Here is a 25,320-nt window from a genome sequence, read left to right as displayed (position 1 = left end):
AATTGCGCTACATTTTGAGACTCAATTACATGGTTTAGCTGATTTTCTAACGCTAATTTGTGTGACAGGTGCACTGAACAATGGTGTTCTTGGAAAAGTGCCTATAGCTTCTGATTCTTGGTGAAAATAGCCTTTTAAATCCTATTTAAGATGAGGACATTCTGCTAAACTTGTTCTCTCCTCCCATTTTGGAATATTTCCAATGCTACGTTTGAACATTGTTTTTATTGAGTATGAGGTTAACCAGTATGAATGACCTATTTACAGAGGTTGTCAGCGAGTCCTCCTATTCATTTAGTCAACCATTCGCATGTTTCGTTAAGCTACTGTAGTATGGCGGCAGTAGGTCAGTCCACTTCAGCCATTGGCTAACTTCACTGTGAGCGACGTTAATCTCCCCTTCAATGGTTCACACCGTTTTCAGGTAGTACATCCACAACTAAAAAGTTCTCTTCAGTGCCAGGGACTACTATGGCAATGTGTGCTTATTGGGTACAAAACATTTTTTGCTCTTGCCAGTGCAAGAACCATGACCAAACTTAAATTGGCAGCCTACACCAGAACTATTGGCTTTCCCAGTGCTTGACTTTAGCGTTCTCTTAAACTGAACTGCTTCTTACTGTAAATTAGGTTGTCTGGTTTTCTATAGGACTTAGCCAGCTTCTTAAATTGCAAACTGTTCGCTGATCCTTTAACTCAAATGACCAATTAAAAAAAAAATGTCAGTTTAGATCTATATTTGTGGCGTTGACCTTATTTGTTGGAATGTCTTTATGACAGTTTATTAGGGGGGCATACTTCTGAGCGCCTCCTGCATTTCATTCACTATAGTACTCACCCACAAGTGTTTATCCTTAAAACATATATTGTGTGCATGTACAACTTCTCCCGTCTAGGCAGTGTTTAAATGAGCTATAAATTGTTTAAGATTAGTATATGAATCCGATTATCACTGCAAGGGTAGATCTTGCTGTCCAATACCCGTTAATCCTTGATTCTTTGATTAATTCTTGCCCAATAAGCTACATCTATTTATTTGAGGTGATGGCCTTTGACCTTTTTAGCAGTAGTCTAGTAGCTATTTCTAGTATAAATAGTGGTGCTGAGATCTTACAATTTGAGGAGTAGAACAATCTTTAATTCAGGATTATAACTCAAAGAGGTATTCTCAGATTTGTCTTATCTGTTCATTTAATTTAAAGTTGGCCAATGGTAAGAAGAATGGAGCTACCGCTCGTTTTCTAAATGTGGTGCAGAGTAGAAAAATGATCTTTATCCTGGATCTAGAAATGCGCCACAAACTTGTCTACTAGAGAACTGGTCAGTATTCCCACTTTGACATGGTCGGGTGCTTTGGAACTCTATTCGTTCTTTAACCGATGACCTAACCAGGCCCCTACAGCCGTAGCGGAAGGTGTTTTCATTTGCGTCTTCAAGATAATGTCTACTTTTATCTTAGTTTGTGCTTACTCGCACAAAGCAAAACAGCTTCCACTCATTGAAGGTGGTAAGTAAAGGGTTAGCAGGATGACAGTCCTGTTTTGTTAGCTACCTTGTTAGTAATTTAGGCCCTGATGATGGTGGGACCATCACGGACAGCCCGTCTGTGGCGGTCTTGCTGCCATTGAAATGAAGATTACCGCCTGCCACATTAGGATGGTGGTGGTTGGAGAGACCGACCACTACGGATACAATGGGTACAAGGAGCCCGCCAGAGGAACTACAATCACTATAATGGAGACAGTACCTGCCAAGGACTGCAGTAGGGCTTATGATGCCCCACTGTGCCAGCCGTTTCTTGAAATGGCTGGCGTAAAGGGGCAGTTGACTATCAACCTATGGTGCCCCCTACATATCCCTGCACTGCATGGTGCCTACCACGTAGTGCAGGGATATGTTTAATGTCTACATTTTGTACTGTGGCAAGTGCTGCAGTACAAAATATAGACCTTGCACCAGCCATGATGGCTGTTGTATCCTAATGCCTATGGCTGCAGCCAGTTGGGCGGTCCCATTTACGAAAAGATGGCAGTCGGATGAAGTCCGACCGCCAAGCAGAGGGCTATTTTGGTTCTACACTGGTTCTGCCATTTTATAGTCTTAATGTTGGGCGTCAGTTTTGTTAAGCTTTTATGATATAGGAACACCTGTGCAGTCACCCATTCACCCGCTTCAAAAAAGTCCCTGTGCTATTTTTCCTTAAGATCCATATGCACACATTTTGTTGCTTTTTTTTTTATTGCAATGTTTCCCTAACTAGCGTTTTTTTTATTGCATCGCTCGTCTACGTTTTTTAAATTTTTTTATTTGTGTGTAGTCAGTTATCCCTTTTTCTAGAAGCACAACTCTTAATTTTCTAAAAAAAAAAAAAAAATTTAGAAAGGTTACTAGAAATAACTCTTTAAAATTTACTGTTAGTGAAAGCCTAATTCTATTCAGATTTTAGTTACTTTTCACACGAGTGGGATCTGCTGCTTTCAGGCTTGCTTTTGCACGAAGAGAGAATACCCGTAAAATGTTGTTAAAGCAATGTCAAAATGGTCAGCTCTCAAATTGCTGAGGTGGGTAACCTGCTCTCCCTTCCACCTACTCTCATGACCCAGCGTCGAGCCTCTTATGCGCTTTGTTATACCGTCAGTTTTGCCATTACATTTCATGATGCTCCCAGGGAACATATTCTTATTCAGCTCATGCAGTTCTAGCTGAGGACAAGATACATTCACTTTTCCTGTTCAAAGTGTGCAGGAGTACTACATGATTTCTCACCTCTTCTCCCCCCCCCCCCCATTCCCCTTTCTTGGACGAGGACATATTTTTCCAGTGAGACTCATTATTCAAAAATGTCTTTGACTTGTAAACTCTGGCCTCATGCAGCACATGATGTAAGAAGTTAGTATTCTCCTCTAAGGTTAAAGACAAGATTTGTTTTCTATTAGCATCCTTGGTTTCTTGTGGCTCTAGTCCTTCGCCAAGACTTGTTTTGAAACCCCAATGCTTTAAACTCGCTCATTACTAGAGCTTTCTTCTTATGATTAGGAAAGTGTACAGAACGCCCCCCCATTAAACCCAGCTTCCCAAGGGCTATTCTTCCAGATTTAACACTAGGACCACACTACCAACCCACAATCAAATGCATACCATTTGAATAGGGATGGTACACAGCTGAATCACCTAAGCAGGAAGGGTTTTGATGCACGTGCTTTCACACTAGGATGGCAAAAAGACTGGCTCATCTTGCAGATAATGACCAGGAGTCGAGGTGGCCTTCTAGCATTCCTACATAGGTAGAAATGTAAAGCTGGTGTTTGTGGAAAAACGTGATGCTTGCACTTAGAATGGGTAAGTACGTTGCTAGATGCAACTGACCTTTAGATCAGGGTGTAGCCTCTTGTAACTAAGCAAAATGTGTGATAGTATGTGACTTTAGGCCACACAAAATGAGCAAAACTTCCAGCAGCACTCTTTGTCCTGGCAGTAGACTGACTTTTGCAAGTATAAGGCAGAACTAGTACTGGTACAGTTTTCAGAATTCTGTGAAGTCCTCTCTGGCAACATCGGTCTATGGAGAGCCAAGAGGTGCAGACCCCACTCCAAATCAGTGGTCTTCAAACTTTCTGGTGCTGAGGCAACCCCTCCCCCGAAAATCATTTTTTTAGGCGTAAGGACCCTGTCCTGACACATTTCTGGAACCTGATACTCCTTAAAATTGAACACCATAAATGGTCTCCAGAGGAAAGGTCAGTCTGTTGTCGCACCACATCCGTACCAGTTTAACACCCAAATATATAACAATAAGCAACAAAAAGGTGACCAGTGCAGATTTACAAAGGGCCTTCTACTGAGCAGCAACACCTGTTTCTGGTTTTTTAGTATTTTTTTGTGTTAATATCAGCAGATGGGTTATGTGGAAAATGCAGCAAATTGAGAATTATGCTAAAATCGCTGTGTCTGCACAATCGCATAATTCCAGTGGGCCTTGGTATAATAGGTGTAATGCATAGGCTGCAACTTTATTTCACAGCATCCGAGGAAAACCATACTATATTTCATGGGATGCTGACGGCTTGGCATTTACAGCTGCATGTAACCGGAGGTAGCTGAACATCATACCATTTACAATCCTTGATGATGAACTGTAAGGTCCAAGTAGTAGGCTTTCGTTCAAGGGTAGGATGCGGTCACTTAATCTTCCTTCATACTGTACATGACGTCTTTTTTATTTTTAACATTATGAAAACAAATGCTTCCGTTTAGCAAAAATGGACTTCTGATTTAGTTTGCTGCTGTTGAATTCAACCATGTTTTGTGCGGCTGGAGGTTGAGAGTCTGAACATGGGGGCTGGATCAAAGGTGTGACTAAAATGAAGATTTGTACGTTTTTTAGGGCTACTGTGGGCTTCAATGAAAAATAAAATTAAAAATTGTTGCTCAGTGGGAAATGCACTATAGTACATTACAAAACCTTATTAGTTAATGCACTGCAAAGGTCTGTCTGAAACCATAGCCACAGCATTAAATTGTGATAGGTGCAGTGAAGAATAGTGACTTATTTTAGTGCTATGAGGTTAAAGCATGTGACGGAAAGCACTGTGAATATGTAAGTCTTTATTTTATACTTGCATTACACACAGTATAAAACGGACCGCTACAAAATGTATTTAAAAGCTCCTTGTACTGCCTGTGCGTCACCTTTTATGACTCGCTGATTGCAGAGCCATATCTACAAGGCCCCACAGTCACTTTTCATGGCCTCCTAGATATGGTGTACGGCAATGCAGCGCAAGTCAGTGGTTGCCTTACACTGCATCCGTGGGGTGTTCCATGGACATTACGGTCGGTTTTCCCACTCAACAATCAGGTTTTGACACATTCTCAGATGTGCAAGTATCTGTAAACCTAGGGATGCGTCAGAACTGTACGCAGCCCCAGGGGATGCGTAACAAGGAGAAATATTTCTCCTCGTTCTCCCCCCCCCCCCCCCCTTTTTTTTTTTTTTTTAATTCCTGCACAAAGAATTCTGCCAACAATGCAGACACCCTAGCGCAATGGTGGCTCAAACCCACAGGGCGAAGCAGGAGACATAACACAAAACAAACACTTTTAGAAAAGGGTTTTATTTTACAAAATGCGAAGACTCTTTAGAATCCGGCTTGGGGTTTTATTATACACAATGCTGTCTAACAAAGGCTCTCCCAGATGCCAAAAAATATAAATATATATATATATATATATATATATATATATATATATATATATATATATATATTAACACACCTGGTAAATGCAACAGTTAAATGTGTGAATACCATGGATAAACAATCCGCAAATATAACACTTGTGAAAATATAATATGCTGGATGTTTTGCAAGAGATCGGAAAAAGATATAAAACACTATATCAAATGATTACTTTGGATGTGCACCTCACTCATTCACACATCACGAAGAAAACCCCTCTAACGATCAAAGCCACTGGCCACACATCACAATGGCAATCAAAACTCAACACTTCACCTGGTGCAAACACTGCATCTTAGCCCACTCCTGACTGGGGGATTAAACAGCCGTGGATAAGAGCCTCCGCAACTAGGGTTCTGCTGTACTGAAGTAGGCGTCCGTCCCCATTCGGGTTCCAAAATCCGGTTTCTAAGTCAACAGCCCTCCGCTTTATAATCTCAAACATTAGAAGTTTCGAGAAACCATCCTCTACAGTCTCGCATGTTCCAGCCTTTATCTTGTTGAAGCTCATGAAAGCTTTCCAGGGTACATTAAACAATCTCTCAAACAATCCTTGAACGTGATTAACCCAAACAACTTGCGAGCATGGCTGTGCACACAAAGCTCAAGCAGTCAGAATTCAGGATGACATGAGGCCATGTCAAAGCCAATAGTAAGAACTTCATAATACTACCAATGCACAACACAATGCACATTTGTGCACCACTGCTTATAGCATCATACTTCATCTCTCTATGTACATTACAGAGCACATTTGTGCACCACTGCTATCAACACCACTTCGAGACCAAAACGTACATTCCACACCCCTCTCTTCCTCATGCTTTCGAATGCACATCCCACAAGTTCTGTTCTTGGCGATGCTGTTCTACTCCGTGACAGCTCCCACTGAAAGACAGCAAGATTACGAGAAATAAACCTTTAAGAGAAGCAAGGCATATGCAGGACGTCGTACATTCAGGCTAGGTTAAAAGAACACCCCAAAGTCAGTTAAAATAATGGTAGTCAATGGTCATCACATGGTGTCAGAAGGCTTCTGTAGTGCTAAAGGCACTCTTGTGGTCTAAGTCAGCTACTTGCCTTTAACTATAGCCCCTCCACAGAGTAGTCTCCAAGGTAATCTTTCCGTCCAATTCCGAACCAACCTCCATACCAGAGTTGCCAATCTGGAGAGGTCCTGAAGGAAGTGTGGAATCTACGCCCCATAGGCCACTTAAATAAGTGTCCCACCCCATTGCAGTCCTCTTTTTCAAATGACAGCTCTGCGCACCCTCCATGTAACCAGTCCACGACCACTAGATGAGGGGCCAAGTCAAAACGTTATGTCTGCTGACACCATGCCGCCATCATAAGTGGATTGAGAGCACCCGCCAAATGCATTATGAAGAACTTTGTTGGCCCAGAGGAAGGACTGTACTTTGGTCTTTACCTCCATTAACAATCTGTGCAGGATTGCATGTGGAACAGTTTGAAGAACACAAGGAAATTTCTCCTGGACCATCATTTTGTAGAGTGCTGATTGGACTGTCCCATGGGAGTTGAGCTTAAAGACAGACATCAGATTGAAGGATATGATCGAGCAAACTCTATGTAATAAAGGGCCTTGAACAGCCATCTATCATAATAGGGTCTCTAAGCACACACACTTTCCTTCATAAAGTCCATCTGATTCTGACATCAAGCAAATAATTTCTCTTCCAAACTCTCTTCTGAACCAGTCCTCTCTTGCAGAAAGGTATTTATAAACGCTAAATGTGAAAAGTACTCTGCTATGCTACTTTGACAAAACCAAAGTGGTGTGTAAGGAAATGCAGCTTTTTGTATGGTTACCCTCTAGGTTTTTTGACTGATGTTGCTGGTTTTTCGATTCTGTACACTGAGGGGTGACACGCAGACCTTACTGTCAGTGCTCTGATCATAATACGCATGTTGAATTGGCTTACTTGTAAGCCCCTAGTCTATGGTACACAGGGCATGTAAGTTAAAGAAAGCCAAGCCGCCATCACTACAATATGTGTAAGGCACTCCTATGGCAGGCCTACCAGGCCCTAGGGCAGGGTGCAGTATATTTCTCTGGCAGAACATGTTTGATTTATTCTGACAGTAAAACACAACACTTTTGAATTTGCTGTAGGGGAGAGGGGTTGGCCTAATGGCTAAGGCGCTCGACCTCGGACCTGGGGATCTGGGTTCGAGTCTCGGTAACGACGCCAAAAAAAACCCTGTGATTCTGGGCAAATCACTTAATCTCCCCGTGCCTAAAATGAAAGTGTCCTCATGTAACGTAACTGGTGCTGTAAAGCGCTCTGATAACTGGTTCGGTTCTAGTTCGCGCTATATAAAACTCTGCAAAAAAAAAACTGTAGAAGAACTTGATTGCCCTATTCATAAGTACAGGGTTGCACGCTGATCTCATCAGCTGTGCTACCTCTAAACGGCATGAGCAAAGTTGATACTCCAATGTATCAACTCTATACATTAATTCTGACTAGAGAATCTAGCTGGGCTTAATGTAACTGGTTGTGTGCAGCTTTTACAAACTGCCACTTTGTTGACTTTAATCTCCTTGTCCCTGAACGGTTGCACAATGAGCCTGTCTCTGAGACCGCTTTTGGCCCTCTTGGGCTCCCTGGAATGTAGACGACAGAAGCCTGCACTGGAGAGCTGTTACCTCTCCTGCAGGAAGCCACACAGATGTGGACCCGAAAGGCAAGCTTTAAAGGGGAAGCTGCCTTTAAAGGGCAAATAAGTAACACTGTGGTGAGGGGTTGCGCCATTTTCTAAGTAGACAGGCTTGCACTAGACTGGTAATGGGGAAACCAGTTGCCAAACCTGTGCCTCTTTGTAGCCACACCTCCGAGTTGAGCTAGGGAGCTTAGGGTGCAAGCGAGGGGTTCTGCCATGTTGGATGTGAACAGAATTGGTGCATCTTGGGATAGCCTGGTGCCACGCTTATCAAGAGGTGGTCAGTCGGGAGGGGGAGAACCTGGTAGCCAATTGGCTACCAACCGCATCCTACTCTGTGGGTATTTTCTGAGCATAAACTGAGCGCCCCTACACCCAGATCTTGTCTGGACTGGGAGGACCATCCTGCTGCAATGTGGACCGGCAGAGAAGCTGCACTGCAGTTGACTGTGCCTGGTGGCTAGCAAAGGAGAATGGACTGTGCCTGTTCTGTCTTGCTTGTGGAGGGGTCGCCTCCAAAGCCCAGCCAAAGGAAAAGACTCCAAGGGTCATTTGGCTGAATGCCTTATCGCAGCACAGGGCCACAACAGCTTACAAAGCTTGCTGGGGCAAGTGGTTGGTTCCAAATCTTTGGACCTATCACAACCAGATGCTTAGAGTTGAACCTGAGTCCACTGGACCCGGAAGAGTTATCGCCGTGCACCTTGGTTGCCCAGAGGATGAGTTCGGGAAGGGTGTGGCTGGCAGTCCAGTGCCAACTAAATGTCTGTCTACCAGGACCGTGAGGATTTCGAGGGATGTCAACCTCTTTGCCAGGACTGACTCACCCCCTCTGTGGACCAAACTCACCCCCTCTGTGGACCAAGGCAATGCCGCAGGAAAACCCCCTTCAACTGCATAGCATCCTTGAGCATCTTCAGCATCAGGACAACTTCCATAGGAACCTGCACCAACGGACAAAAGTACCTGGAACTCACTGAAGACTGCTTCACCTGCTGAGGTAACTGTTTCTGAGGGCTTAACTGGTCCTTCTGGCTGGCTCCCCGTCTGACATGGTTATTACCCCAAGTAACTAAGCAACCGCAGTACAGCTAGCCCAAGTTTTTGCTCAAGAAGTTTGTGGCAAATTCATTGAATTTGCTAATGCTGCTTTGAGGTTGAATAAAAAGTGCATATTTACTGTACTTTGTAAATCTATATTTCCAAAACCCTCCGGGGATTTTTGTTGTGGTGTCTTAAAATGCAATCTAATCTTATAAATTGGTTTCAGATTTTATAAAGTGTCTTGTGTTTTTTTTTTCCTGCTTATACGTGTACCTTTTGTGTAAGCTTTGCTGCTCAAACCCACAGCCACCCATGGTGGAGCTACAGAGTTTAACAAACTAAGCCAACTGGTACTAGAGGAGTTCATTAGTGCATTACAAGGTGAGGTCTCACACCCACACCACCCCATTTCCTCAGTGTGCACAAGTATAGCTTGCTGTTAATTATGAAGCTGTACGTGTAGGGCTTTCTTCTGCCAAACACGACAATTTGGCTGTATATCATGCGCTGTCAAAAAAATCTGATGGGTTGCACCAGGCACACTCCACGAAGAAAGGTAAGCAACTGTTGCTGTCACAAGGAATGTACCCATTTCAAACAGTGGGCGATCAGAGGCAATTTTTTTTAAGTATTGTTACCTGAACTAGGGCAGCATCATGAATACCTTAGGTTTGGCGGTCCTTGCACAATCTGCGTGAGTATTTTTTTTAAATGCTCTTGGATATGTGCTTCTGATATTTGCTTTAGTCTGCTGTTCTGTCTTTTATGAATAGCAGACAATCCCCATGATGGTGAATATAAAGTTATTCATTGTGGTAGCTAATCTGTATTGTCTCATAACCCCGCACCTGTGTTCCACAATTGTGGATTATATCTTTTTTGCAGTTTGTCCGAAGGAAACATCCCTTCAGAACGTGATGGAATAAGTTGGCTGTTTCTTTTAAAGCCACTGCAGGGTTTAATTATTTCTATCATAGTTTGGTGGCTTCCTCCATATGGAATATACATTTAGACATCTCTTGCTTTTGTTCTGGAATCCTGTGCTTGCCACCTTGTATGAAGTTAAAGATCCAATATGTAGATATAGGATCACAAGTATGTAACTTTTCCTTCCTCTCCATAAGTAAGAAATGGCACTTAGTGAAGCTACGCTTTAGTTGATTTGATGTTCCCTTTAGTCCCTCAAGCAGGGAGAGGTACTGAAGCCCAAGCTCCCACTAACCATGATTTGTAGTTCTTTATACTTTGAGGACATTCTGTAAACCTTTGGTGATTGGATGACGGCAACAACCGGAACAAGGAGGTTGCTGCCTTTCCTTAAATCTGGGAACAGTCGCTTAACTATTGCTGATGAGACCAGCAATAGTTAAAAGCTTCCACCGGAGGTGAAAAAAAGGAAAACACATTGCCTGGCTGAAAAGCACACAATTGTGTACTGCTAGCAAGACTTCTACAAAGCCTGGCTTAGTTGTCCATTGATCTGGCTTATACACAAGTTTAAATTGAGATCCCTGCTTGTCAAGAGGTAGACCAAAACCTCATTTGGTGACACAACTGTAAACCCACTTGCTGGTAGGCATGTTGGTGATTGCACTGTCTCTAGTCTTCCCTCTAATACAGCAGAGCAAGGTTTTTTCCTCTTCTGTTGGGGTTCAGCCCTGTTCGTGTTCACGGGACCATGATATCCTAGCCATTTGAACAATCTATCGCACTTTTTGAAGTAGTTGTCCGACTAATCCGAACTCCCAGTTCATATTGGGGTTAGGCGGTCCAGTGGGTGGCTGGTCTCGTGCTTACGATTAGTGTCACTGTGAGGACCTGCTAATGTGTACTGACCCACTACTATAGCTTTCTTCAGTTGAAAAGACTTTAAAGCCACTGTCTTCTTAACCGGTTACCATTGGTAGTGTCCCAAGTGAACACAAACATCTGGTGCGGACATTGAACTAGCCCTGCAACCAGTGAGACCTGCACCGGTTTATGTACTGCAGACTTCTTTGTTGTAAGGTAGGCGATCTACAAATGGGGGGGGGGGAAAGCACGATTTAAGTAAGAAAATATTGACAATGTGTGCAACTGCTGCTGCCTATGAAAAGACTGAGATGAGTGTTAAAGCTGAAAGTAAGATTACAAGAAGTGTTTTTGATGGCCTTGTAGAAAATGGGCCAAATAAAGGGTTTCCAGATGTCTTGAGATATTCCAAAGGGGTTTTAGGTTGAAGAAAACATGATTTCTCCTTGGTTTTCTTTTACAGTAAGTGGCATCTGCTGCACAGTATTAAGCGTCAATGAAGCATAAGGCATTAGGAAACATTATGATTGACAATTCAGAGTGAACTTCAAATGCATTCCAATCCTCATGGGTGGAAACAGTAAAAGTTAATTAAGATACATTTCTTTCTCCTGCAACAAAAAGGGGAGTTGCCATAAGCAGGATAGACGTTATTGGAATCCAAGATGTATTCCTCTAGTGGCATTTTCTACCATTGATGTGATTATAAAGTTACCATTGACATGTCCTTGAAAGATCATGGCACGTCTTCTCATTCTTACTGAACTACTTTTGCTGTACCTTGGGAGGAGCATATGTCCTACAGATTAAGCCACTGAGTCTGTAAATTGTTTTTTGGCTGGAATTCTGCTGTCTTAATGCTGGTATTTTGTTGACTTAAGTACACAATACTTGGTGTTTGATGTTTTGTTGCCAGGTGTTAAAACACAACTAGAAATAACTTTTGTTTGTGGCTGCAGGTTAGAACTTGTGACGCCTAAATTCTGCTCTTATTTCACCTTCTGTGTCCACTCCTTTCTGCCCCTCGTCATGCTGGCTTGCTCTCTTTCTAAGGCTACCTGATTCTAAATTAGCATCCTTCGTTTTTCTTCATATATTTGCTCGTGGTACTTTATTTTCCCAATCCCGGCAATAATCCGCTCATGTACCCTGAGAACATGACTATGCTTGTTTGTTAGTGCCTCGAATACCTATGAAAGTTAAACCTTGCTTTGCTGGACATCTGCTCTTTTTCAGTGTGTGCGACTAGTGGGGAGTAGCCCAGCCGTCGAGCATTCACCAATAGTTTATAGACGTTTTCTAACCTCTATAGTTAATGCTGTTGAATTTTAACCACACAACCAAACAGTAGCACATACTTGCATTACTTTTTTTTTTAATGTAGAATACTTTTGAGCAGCACCAGTTGTAAAATTATGCACTAATGAGCTCTTACTTATGGAAGATGTGTCTGCATTATACTGAACATGAAAAGAGGTTATCCTTGTTTTGTAATGAGACCTAGTTTGCAAGTTACATTTCATTGCTTTATGCAAGGGTAGTTTAAATGCTATGTATACTTAAAAAAATAGCATTGGCAAACATTTACTCAAATTGTTTTTTTTGTTTTTACAGATGGAGGTCACTACAAGCAGTTGGGACTCGGGTGGAAGGAACTAGATTCATAGCTTTTAAAGTTCCTTTAAAGGGGGTATGTGTTCGTTTCTTCCCTGCCCCCATTTCTTTTAACTCACTATCGGGCCATACCCAGACGCCATTAAAGTTGTCCGATTAGTTGCTCTATAATCTGACAAGACAGTACTTATTTAAAATTGCTCAGCTGAAAGTCCGCCAAAGACACGTCTGTCCGCTTTCGTCCATGCACTGACCGCACCAGCCATGTTTTTGTTTGAAAATGAATACAGTGAAGTCCACAAGAATGTTGCCACAACCTATTATAAGGTACACCAGGGATTCTCTGCTAAAGGTGGGACAGTCATTCCATGATTAAAGTATTTTTTCTCAATCTAGTTTCTGGCGGTGGGGTGAGATTGGAAGGGGGGATGCTTTGACCTCTCAAATGAAGCGATATGATTACTGCACCAGGAATCGCACGTAAACATTTATATCATGCAACTACGCATCCAAAAGGGTGATGTTTCTTGAAGGAGCGTGTCTGCTACTTCTATTAAAAAGGCAACTTGGCAGTACAAAGTGCACTAATTAATGCACGGCCATTGTTCAAACATGCTGTGCAAACTAGAGCTTTTGATTCTAACTTCGACATTTTATAACGGAAACTTTCATGTACAACTGAAAGACTTGATGCTCTTGACTGTACGGCTATAACTCAGTCCATCTGCTTCACCAAGCACATACAGGTGGTTGACTGGCTATATTCAGAGTATTTCAATAAAAAAACAAATGACATTTAATTGGTCAGGTTTTTTAGCACATTAACAGATGTTGGCTGCTGACCTCTAGCTGCAGCTTTTATTGAGCGACTACTTGATACATATTTTTTATTTTTAATGTTTTACTGCTACTCGTCTCATTAAAATTTTTTATCTACTGGGAGATTTTAAAATCTGGGCAGATAATTCAGTGGCAGCTCTTCGACTGGATCAATTTGACACAGGCCTCACATAAAGCAGGTAATATATTAGATCTTGCCTTCAGTTCTTCACACTCCGAAAGCAGCTCTTGCCCCATATTTGGTCATATCATGCATTGGTCCATTTAACATACTTCTCCACAATTAATTGTAGTCGCAGCCAGTTCCTGTCAAAACCAACCAGATATGGGTACGTCCCTGGACTAGACTAAATGCAGCTACACTATCCAAACAGCAAGCACTCCCACTTCCTCTACTAGGTGATGGGCATATAGATGATTTGAGGGCAACCTAAAAGCACATGGGTAAGGACAGCCCTTGAAAACACACTTCCCATAAAGTGAATCGGACCATGTAACCCGCTGTCGGCCTCTAAGAACAATTATATATTAGAGTAGCTTAAAGAAGCTGTAAACGTATAGAATGACACTGGAGAGCTAGCTAGGTAAGAACTGTCTGCGCTCAAGCATAAAAATCTCATCAAAGTGACTGAGGCGGACTTCTGATACTGAGATCTTAAATTTTGCGAATCCTAGTGAAAAGGTGTTCTCAGTTGCACACTCGTTGCGAATCGAAGCAATCACTTTGACGACTTAAAACTGTTCTTTGAGAGATCTCCTAAAAATGACAGCCATGAACAAATACCCTTTCTTCTCATGGATGCTCTAACCATGAATTTAGTTAGGCATTTGGTGAATCCCCTTCAGAGCTTCCCAATTTTGGCTCACTTATAGTCTGATGAATTAAAAAACAAAACAGAAAACGTTTTATCTCTTTTGGCGCAACGCTAGATCTGGTCACTGGCAAAATTTAGCCATAACTAATGGAGCCTGTAGCACAATCAATTACGTTCAATCTGTAATCTTTGTCTACCGAGCAGGTGCCATTCAAACGGGAGAAAACCTTGGTCAAACCTTTAGCTGATCCAGTGGTCCTTTGTAACTTCAGACAGCTATGTCCCCTTTGCCAGTAAAAATTCTGGAAAAGCATGTTAATGGAATTCTCGGACCCTTTGGAGAAAAAACTGCTGCTTGATCTAGGTCCGTCGGGCTCTAGACCTGCTCATGGCACGGAACTGCTTTGTACCGGTCTTAGATGGCCTTTGTATGGCAGCTGAAATGGGCAACTTTGTGGCCTTGTACTATAGATCTGTCCGGTGCCGTTAATGCGGTCAACCACAAGAATTTTATATAAAGATAAGCGGAGGTTGGAATAACTCCCTCAACTCGGATGGTATAATTAATGCTCAGAAGAGTATTCACGTGCAAAACAACTTTTTGTTATGAGTTTAGAGCCAGGAGGTGCGGAGCTCATCGGCATAACCAGGGCTTTAAGTGGGCCGGGTCTGACCACCGGCAGTTAAGTGGGCCTCGAAACGGGTCTCTTTCAGGCTCTGTTTTGTGCCTGCTGTCACAGCAGTCCGTTTGGACTGCAGTGACAGCAGGCACATCGATGTGCGGGTGGTGAGCGTTGTAGGGGAAGGGAACTCCTGAGTCATTTTCTCTCTGGGTTTCCCTTCTCTTTTTGATTCTCAGGGGCAGCAACATTATCGTGGTGTCACCAGGGCTCTAAGTGGGAGCTTTTTCAAGATTATATACAACAAGCGATAGTTGCTGCTTATTTATTAATGCAACTAACAACCATTGACCAAGCCAATGGTCCTGACTTGTTGTAGGTATGATGTTAATTGTTGTATCATATACCTAGGTGCAATGACAAACTGCAAAATCCAGGTCCGGCGGCACACTATGCTAAGCACAGACTTTTTAGTTTGTGTTTTTAAGCCACGCCCTAATTACATTGGCCACGCCTTGAGAGACCCTCCAGTTTTTTCAACCCACTTAAAGCCCTGGGCATAACTGGGTTTCTGGAATCTACTTAAATTTAATGGTGACACAACACCCACTTAAAGCCCTGGGCATAACTGGGTTTCTGGAATCTACTTAAATGTAATGGTGACACAACTGAGGCAATGTGCCGCCTAGGTTACGTCACTTCCGACTAATTGATAGCCAATGCCTGTTGAAACTCTTCCTGAAACTGCATTAGTAGTCAGAAATTTAGGTTTCGAACTCCATTTGGACCTTACTGTTGCCGTGCAGGCTAATAAATTACCTTCTACATGCTTTACACTGTTAAGATCTCTATATAAATCACTTCCACTCTTGCCACAACATCTAAGGCCTCAAATTGTTCATGCCACAATCCTGAGCACACTGGACTACTGTAATTTGCTGTACCTGCGTGCTCCAGACTACGTTCTGAAACATACCCAGAATTTAAACAGCAGCTGCTTATACCTCTCGTGGATCCTCCCTCTGTTGCGCTGGACAGACTGCATTTGCCCCTGGTTCCTAAGAGGATTCGTTTGAAATGTATTCAGTACAATGTCTTACATGGGACTGGCCCCATTTACCTTTTCGACAAATTCTCAGTACAGCCCTGCCAGATCACTATCTGCTGATGTAAAGTTGTTCAACATACCAAAGTTGAAACTTTTTCAAATGGGATGCAGAGCTATCTCCGTGCGAGACGCTATGCTATGGAACAGTCTACCAAAAACCCTTCCTTGCATCCACAGTTTATTATGGTCTTGTAAGGATCTAAACGTCAACCATGTTTTCTTGGCACTTTAAGTCTTTAGCGCCAGGAGCACTTCAGATAACTGTTGCAATCTATAAAATAAGTATAGGTTGCGTTTCTTAACCAGCAGCAATGTAACTTTTTAAATGGCACGAGACTCGTTTTCCCATGCAAAAATGCTTAATGAGCCAAGCAAAAAGGTCCTTTCTCTTCTTTCATAGTGTTGGTAGTTTGATACTGGTCTATCTTATTCGGGTGTATTGCACATATTCATAACTGTTGTAAAGGACAATCCTGAGAGGCTCATCTCGTGCTTTTACACACTTTAATAAGATCCCTGCAAGGAACCACTTTTCTTAACTTCCTATGGGAAACCTTATTTAACAAAGGGAACACTGTGTTCACCACTAAAACTGTCTGCAGAGCCTGTAAGTCTCATCAGCAGTCCTCTTGTCCTTGTTGCAGAACGATAAACGATGACTATGACATTAAAGTTACTCCACTCTTTAAGGATACCCTTGATTAAAGTTTGGGATCGCATATGAGGTAATTGGGTTTGCTTTGGCAGTATGCCCAAATGTTAAATTTAGCATACAAATTTTTCCATAGCAGACGTGATCTGTAACAAAATACAAGCACTGAAAGATTGTGATCAGAATCAGTTGCTGTATGAGAATCAACGATTTTCAGTGGCACAGATCTAGAAGCTAAACTAATGTATGTGAAAAATATTAAAAACGAAATTTAGATTGCAAGAGGTCTACCAGACAACTGGCCATAAATGTATACGCCAGCAGTCATACTATTACTTTATATAGTAGTACCCAGTAATATCGGACAGCAGCAACATATAGTAGTAAGGGGAGAGTGACTGCATGAACACAGTAAGAACTGCATAATGTGCTGCAAAACCCATACATGCTAAATTACCAGTTTAGTTGGATATTGTATTTAAAGCCAAATTGACTGGGCATAAGGAGACCATTGGGAAAGTCATTGCGTATTCCCCTTGGGATCTCTTAGCGTAGGCTGTTTATATTGAGGCTGTGTAGTATTGTTAAAAGTGTTGGGGGGGGGTACCTGTACCCCCTCATAATGGAACCCCATTAATGATAATTCTATAATAACTTGCTGACATTAAACATGCAGGTGATGCAGATTTTTCCAACTAGTTGTGTATTGAAAGTAGATCATAGACCAGTCTGCTTATATTTATGTGGCTCGACCAAGGAGGAAGACTGGCTGTTTATAAATGTAATAAAAACCTACTTTATTGCAAAATGGTGTTAGAGGCCGAATGTGCTTTTACAATAGGTGCGAAAATGGTGTTATTTATTTTTAATAAGTAAAATGCACTTGTGTTAAAAAGCAGAACTCAGAATTCTGGGAGTTTAGCATAGTTTTCTTTTACAGACCGCTGCGTTTTAAAATGTTAAATTATTTGATGTACACCAGGAAAGCCATTTAGTGTTGAGTTTTGAAGGTATTTAGGAATGTAGAGAGGTAAATGTTATTTCTAACTACCCTATTTGGTATGATGATTTGACCTGTTAAACTTGTGTTTTTTAATGTTGTAGGTGATAAACCAGAGACTTACTCCAAATCAGAAATTTACACCCAAAGATTTGATCGCTGAAATTCGAGCTCAGGGAGAAGAACTTGGAATAGTCATCGACCTAACTAACACAAATCGTTATTATGAAGTAAAGGTAATAATTTCACTAGTTTAAGTTGTACACGGTTTTAATTTAAGCTTATTTTGAGGCAGTGTTTGTTTTGATGTTGTGTTGCTAATCATAACTTTAATTTTCAGGATTTGCCTAAAAACGTTAGCTACCAGAAACTGCCAACTGCGGGGCTTGAAGTTCCTGACGATGATGCCATTCTACAATTCAAAAAAATTGTTAGAAAATTTCTGCGTCAGAATCAAGATAACGGTAATCTTAGTGCAATTGCAATTTGTGCTGTAATTCGTGTTTATTTACATATCCTAAAGTGTGAATTCTTAATTGGGATCCTCATCTACTCAATTTAGTGATTTTTATCATTGGCAGAAACCACTTTTCCACTCTTCATTTGAAAATGGAGGAAAACTGGCTTTTTGATAAGCTTTCCAATCTGATAAAATAGCAATAGATTAACAGAATGGGAAGTATTACAATTTTCCCTTAGTAAGTGAATTTGTTCTTCACTTGTCTCAGTCCCCTTTCTATTTACTCTTCAATTCTGATTAACGAAACACCCCATCTACGCTGGACAGGAAGCTGGCATAATTCGATCAATTTGTTTGTAAAGGAGTGTCGGTTACTCTATGCCTAACAAAAAAGTAATCTCCTTCAAGGCTCCTACTTGTGATTGTGTCTTGGACTGGATACATCAATAGCTGTTGTAAGGTGTAACTTTTCAGTAATCCAGAGGCAGGTTCTCTGCATAGTTTGTAGTACAAGGTATTTTGCACTGCTTTTGTGTTCTTCTGGTTCTAATGCTTTTCATTGGGAACCTTTAACTTGAATATCAATATTTACAGTGCGTTGCATTCTGGAGAAATTGCAAAAATCACTATGGGCCTAATCATGACTCTGGCAGTCCAGTGACCGCCAGACGAGCGTGGGGTTCCGACCGCCCTATTATAACTTGGGCAGTCGGACCGCCATTGCTTTGCCACAGCTTCAAGGGAACCGCAGTTCCCTGGTGGTGATGCAGCAGTCAGGGCCCCAGTAGTATGCTGGTAGTGCTTCTGCAGCACCGCCGTGCATATTACGAATTTCAGGCCTGCCAGCTGTGTCATGGAGGTTTTACTTCCATGAAAAGGCTGGCGGTCCTAAAACAAATGGGGCCTTACAGGGCCCCTTCTTGCCTATTTGCATGGGGATGCAGGCAGGGGGGCACATGTGCCGCCATGTACATTCGCCCCAGTTCTTGGACGGCTTGGACTTTACAGTCCATGAAGTGAAGGAATGTTTTTTGACGTCCCCACTGCAGTGTCCATTTTCAGAGGCACCGCTGTGGGACCACCCAAAATGCCCGCCAGACATGTGGAAACTCCCAATCTGGTGGGCACGTGCGGTTGGCGGTGCGAGTGTACACCACCAAACTCTTTATCAGGCCCGGTGTATAGTGTTAACTAATTTATCATTATTTTTTAACCCAATGTGTATAGCAAAAAGTCTACATATCCTAACACTTGCGTACGTTTATTCTTCTGTATACATTGTAAATGTTAGTTATGGCTCTCCTCTATGAAAAACAAATGGGATTTACATCAGAAAATTACCCAGAATTGCCATAAAGTCGCTTTGATCCAAATATGAAAATTAGTGTAGTATGTTGAGGTGCATTATTTTTAGCCATTAATGAGAAGACCTAGGCCAGTGTCTGGTGTGCATGTCAGTCGTACTGCTTGCGCGAATTCTGAAAAGTTTTGGTGCATTTGATTGAAACACTAAAGCAGATGTATAAATGTATGGTGTGCTCACAGTATTAGTCAAGAGTTCTGAAACACTCTTTTATATTTTGGCTTGATTTCTAGATAAACTGATTGGTGTGCATTGTACCACTGGACTTAGTAGAACTGGGTATCTGATATGTCGGTAAGTGGACTATACCTTTGTTAAAGACTCTGTAAACTTTGAGGTTTTCCTGACTCATGCAGTCTTCTGTTGGTTGTTTTTTGCACAGGTATTTGGTTGATGTTGACGGTTGGAATCCAGATGTTTCAATGAAAGGTATGTTTCTGCTAGCTAAACCAACTGTATGTTTTCTTCAAATGTAATTATAACTTAGAGGGACCTGGAGCACAGATAGACCTTGTTGAAAACTGCTCAATCAAATTTTGCAAAGTACTCTGTTTTGGCAAATATCGAACTGTTTCAATAACTTGGCTGTAGGTGTTTAGTTGTCATTTTCTTGAATACTTGGTTGGTTTGCCACTTATCATTTATCCACCATGGCATTGTCATTAGACACATTTGTAATTAGTAATGTAGGCATATTCAGCCAGACAATATGTAGAAAATCCATTGAATGATATGAGAGGGGGACTTAGCACCAACCCACTTAAAGGCCCAAACTATCAGATTTCGAACAAGTCTATTGTACCACTGGCAATTTGTGCTTTGCTCTAGTCTTTAAAACCGCCTTGATTCTTGACTGCAGGGGGTACGTTTATGCCCTTTCTGTTCCTGGTCGGCAGAGGTCTGGGAGCACCATCTAAGGTTGCTTACTCACACACCTTCCCTGTCCAGGTCTCTCTTAAAGGCTTATTCTCGTGGAGCAAGGATGTGTTCAGAAGACTGCCATACTAAATACTTTTGCTATCTCCATAAATCTGTGTATGTTGCCAAAGACTACTGTATTTGTAGCAGCTTCAGCACCACTTGGTCTACCCCATTTAAGGAACAGTGAAGTGTGTGCATGCTTTCTTCTAATAAAGGTACAAATATGTCCTTGTAAGTTCTGAGGCATTCTTCATAGGCATCGCATAGGAGAGTCATATAACTCCCCCAAAACACACTGTTCTAAGATGTAGGGTCCTTGTTCTGGTTGGGCTTAGACCAATTAAAACAATCTAGGCTTTCTACAGGCTTAGTCTTCTCATGACTAGTTCCTGTGTAAAGGGATCGTCCGACATTCTCAGCAATGTGAAACCCATCCACTACTTTTATCAACATGGTCAGCCTCTTCAACAACACCTCAGAGCCTTGTTTTAGTAATTATATACAGCGTCTCGAATTAGAGTTTGGGGGCTAATAGTGGGGTGGGCATTAGGCAAAAAAACTATAGCGGTCAGTCGATATGGTAGTCTCATTAATATGTATAGGGAGGCAAAACTGTTAATGTCGCAATGCTGTCATAAATTCTATACTCCACCCCAGAATTTGAAAATTGATTCCGTTGAATTTGTAGCAAGGCTTTGAGTTGACAAATTGTCAATGTGGAAAAATGCTTGACAAATTAAGAAGCAGCTCATTGTGCAGTGTCATTGCAAGAAAATGCAGGCGGCAAAAAAAGCGATGGAGATTGCTAGAGTTGTCAGTCAAGTGCTTGCATAAAGGAAGTAAGACATGAAGACTTACACGGAATTGGCTACAATTAAAAGAACCTGTTGGTGTTGTATATGGAAAATAAATAGTGGAACCGTTTAATTTTTGTATCTTAGTTTGTATGAGATGTGATAGCACTTATCATGGGGCAGATTTAAAAAATGGTTTCTCGCTACAAGAATTGTGGAAAGAGGGGCCATTTTCCCAGGTTTGTAATAGCAAGAACACCAGCGGTGTAGCCTGTTACTGAACATGTCCAGTATATTAAGTGTTAATTGTGTTGTAATTGCATTTATGTAACGCTTACTACCCCTGACGAGGCGTCAAAGTGCTTTTTCGGCGGGTAGCACGCTACTCCGGGACCCACAGAGGATTAGTGTTGAATTAGTATAGTGAAACATGCAAGTACATTTTAAGTGGTGGATAGGTTAGTCAGTTATTTGGAATGATGGCAGAAGGATAGAGGACTAAGGTTTGTATTTTATTTATCGCTCGCTTGTTGACTCTTGCTATTCAGGGAGCCTATAAAGGATTAGTGGTGAATTAATATGGTGAAATATGAGGTAATTTCAGTGGTGGATATTAGTCTGTTACTTGGAGTGAGAAGGATAACGGATGGATAAAAGGGGAAGAAAGATTTGCATTCATATAACACTTGTTACTCCTGATGGGTGTTGAAGCGCGCTTTTGTCGAGTAGCGCGCCACTCCGGAACCCATAAAGGATTAGTGTTGAAAATTAGTATAGTATAAATATGAAGTAATTTGAGTAGTAGATATGTTATTCAGTTATTTGGGCAGTATATTAGTATAGTTGAATATGGAATTTGAGAAGTGAACATGTTAGTCTGTTAATTTTGATAGAAAAAGGATAGTGGAGGGATAAAAGAGTGAAGGATTTTTTTTTAAGTCAACAGATAAAAGGATCATCACACTTTTGTTAGTGACAAAAGGCGGACTGCCAGGTGCAACCACAGCAGGGAGAGTGCGCCTGAGTGGGACGCAGCCACCCATGGTGTCGATAGGCACCGCGCCAGTAACGAGTGCACTGGTCAGTGGCACAGGACAGAGCCGTGCACCGTCCGCGGGAGACATTGGACACGCGTGGCAGTCGGAACAGTAGGGTGTGCAGACGTGGCCGGGTCGGCGGTGCACGCCGGCACATCAATCCGTGCACACCCGGTGTGAGTGTGCTGCTGCGGACGGCGTGGGCCGGGCATCGCCAAAGAAGAAAGGGCAGCGCCCCCGTCCCGACCAGTCTCGAACAGGCCCAAATGGGCAACTACCCTTGTCCTCGACACCCGGGCTGAGACGCCCCAAGCCTGGCCTTTTTTTGTAGCCCTAGTAATCAGGTGAGCCCTAGCCTTAAGACTATCCAATCACAACACTAGCCCTAACATCTAGAACCATTAGGAGACCAGGACCTTGCAGCCAATCTTAACCCTTGTCCAAGCACCCAATCAGTTAAAACCCTGATCTCTACGTCCAATAAAGGCCTTAAACCTACCACTAGTCCCAACCCAAGTCAAAGCAGCCCATGGTACAGGTAGCCCTAGTCCCTACTTCCAATAGAAAATCTAACCCTAGCCCCAACCCTGCAATGATTGAATCGCAGTCCGAGAAACCAATCGGAACCCTCAAATACCCAACCAATGAGGACATTAACCCTAACCCAATAGAAACACCAGATACAACCACCAATCACTGTACACATGTGCCAATCACTAGCACAGCATATAAGGTCCCAGCAACCTCAGACAAGGTTTGCTGGCCAGGGAGTTGGAAGCTGCTTGCTCCTGTTCAGAATCTCCTAGGAGACCGGCTCAATCCACAACTTTGGACTTCAGCAGGTAAAGGCTTCACTAACTCGAAATACTTTTTAAATAAAGCTTTACTCCCCCTGCCGGCCAAAAAACGAAGTGCACACAGGCCCCAGTATATACAGTTTAAACAGAAGCACCCTCTGATGTAGAAAATCCCTGTTGCTGGGGGGGGCGGGCGGGGCTAAGTGTAGGCCTAAGGCAGAATTTATTACCAATAAGAATGCTATAGAACGGATGGTGCAGTCCAGCACCATGTTTACAATTGCGCCAAAAACGTATGGGTAAAAACATAAGGGAAAGATGTATCAGAACCTACAGACATTGTATTTCAGGGAAGCAACATGGACCTTGTATATTTTTGTGCGGATAGCTTCCTTCATTAGAGGAAGAGTAGCCTGAGACTTTTTCTCAATCTTTGTCAGGCCGAACCTCCTCTTTTTCTCCTCCCCCCCCCCCCCCCCTAATACTGGAGTAGATGCATCAGTATGATCTTCACATTATTAAACTGAGGGTGAAAGATCAAGTCATGGTAGTGGAAGTTAACTCAGGTGGAGGAAATAGGGAGAGATGCTATGGAAGTTTTTTAGGGCAAGCTAAGTGCACATATTGAAGGACGGCCCACAGCAAGGGGAGCACAAAACAAGAACAATACTCATTGATTTTAAAGAAGTGAGGAAGATATTTAAGAGCTGTTTAGGGCTGGTGTGATTGAGCCCATAGATTCAGCTCAGTAAGTCTCACCTGTAGTCATCACCTAAAAAGTTGATGCGTCTCGACCGTTTCAGTTTAAACCAAGCTTTCCGCTACCTAATATTGAGGAAATGGTACTGGTACTCAAGGATGTAAATTACTTTTCAAAATTAAATTTTAGGAGTGCGTACCACCAAATCAATCTTACTCCGGAGTCAGTTACTCACAGCTTTTATCACAACAGAGGATGTTTTATCAGTTTAACGGCCTGCTGTTCGGCACTGCTTCAGAAGCAAGCTTTTTTTATTGTCCTGTATGTTTTAGTGGGATAAAATCATTGTTTTTCCAGGATAATATTCTGGTTTCGAGAAGATCGTGGAGGAACACTTGATTTGCTTAGACAAATTATCTCAAGCCGATAGGAAGCTGCATAGTGACATATGTAGTTTCCTCCAAGAAGAGGGTTGAAAATTTGGGATATAACATTTCTGCTGAGGGAGCCACACCAAAAATGTATTAAAAGGCCATAAAGGATACCACGAGCCAATAAAGATTATTTCATAGGGGAAATAGCCAATGTAAAGATTCGGTCTCTGATACTAAACTGTTACAATTATTGCTGTGGGTGTGAGTGGAGTGGAAGCGGTATTGCCACTGATGCTAAATGGTTCTGAAAAGGTGTAGTTTGTCTCACTGACAGTTTCTGATAGAAATTACTCTGCCATCAAAAGGTAGGCATTTGCATCTATGTGGTCAATGGATTATTTCATCACTTGTGCAGTTTGAACTTTGTGTTAGATACCGATCACGAGCCAATGCTTGGTGTTGCAACGTTGAGAATATGTTTGACCATGCTTATCGAGGTTGGCAGCCTAGCAGCAAGTTAAAAGTACTTTGTAGTAAGAACACATGGGTGGACTGCCTTTCGCTCCAATCTTCACCTACAGTTGATGAAAATGAGACACCAGTTGAGTTTGTAGCATCTGTATATGATGTAATAGAAGTGTTAGGGCTCAGTGTCCAAGAAGGAATGGATGGGTTGCACAGCATAAATTGTGCAGGAATTATTTTCATTTTAAAAATCCACGTATTAGACCGTTCTCCATCTGGGCCTCTTCTCGGCGCTCTGACCTTCAAGTGCATCCGCGTGAAATTCTTCTGTGAAGTATTTATTTGCAGGGGTGCTTATTTTGACCATCTCCGATACCTCCTGACTAAATTTGCTTCTTCCTTCTGTTTCAATAGAGTGGTGAATGAAAAGTTTCCTAGCTAATGTAAAGGAAAGTTTTGATTCTATTAAGGACACAGAGGCGAGGATTAGGCTTTTCTCTTCACTTTATTTTTCTCCAGCAGCCATTTTAAAGAAATCATTTAAACCATATAACTACATTTCCTATGAGCCATTGGGAAAAGAGCAGTCCATTTTTTTTCTCAATTTTTCTTGGTTACCTTGTTGGTAGGCAGATGGAAATGAAACTAAAGAATTGAGGGGCAACTTTTTTTGCGGGGTGTCTCCAAGGTATGTGCCATTGGATCTGCTCTAGTTATCTTTTCTGCAGCGGAAGATTCTCTCATCCGTTTCCCTGCCGCAAAAAAAGGGGCAAGTGTTTCAAAGATTGGAGCCAAACTACTACATATACTTGCTAGTAGTGGTTGCATCATATTCTTTAAACTGTTAATGTACTCTTATAATTCAGTAACTTTTAAAACTTTCTTTTTATATAGCATTCCAAGAATCTAGAGGTCTTCCCTTGGACGGAAGAGTGTATGTGGCGGATCTTAAAGTTGGAAAACACCGAACGTAAGCAGAAGCAATCTGTTTTAATTAACACTT

The 25,320-nt window shown here is 42.0% G+C and overlaps 1 protein-coding gene across 1 annotated transcript in view; it reads left to right on the top strand.

The window, feature by feature from the left end:
* LOC144755014 (uncharacterized) overlaps positions 1–25,320 on the top strand; it is a 124,796-nt gene that overhangs the window by 1,544 nt on the left and 97,932 nt on the right. Inside the window, exons 3-8 of the mRNA XM_078643437.1 lie at positions 12,372–12,447; positions 17,511–17,642; positions 17,747–17,870; positions 19,463–19,523; positions 19,612–19,658; positions 25,212–25,287. Coding sequence (XP_078499563.1) covers positions 12,372–12,447; positions 17,511–17,642; positions 17,747–17,870; positions 19,463–19,523; positions 19,612–19,658; positions 25,212–25,287 — 516 coding nt within the window. The remainder of the gene's footprint in view (positions 1–12,371; positions 12,448–17,510; positions 17,643–17,746; positions 17,871–19,462; positions 19,524–19,611; positions 19,659–25,211; positions 25,288–25,320) is intronic.

Source organism: Lissotriton helveticus, chromosome 5_1 (assembly GCF_964261635.1).
Source record: "Lissotriton helveticus chromosome 5_1, aLisHel1.1, whole genome shotgun sequence".
NCBI classification, from domain to species: domain Eukaryota; kingdom Metazoa; phylum Chordata; class Amphibia; order Caudata; family Salamandridae; genus Lissotriton; species Lissotriton helveticus.
The sequence above is the reverse complement of the archived record's forward strand: the minus strand, read 5'-3'. Positions and strand labels throughout refer to the sequence as shown.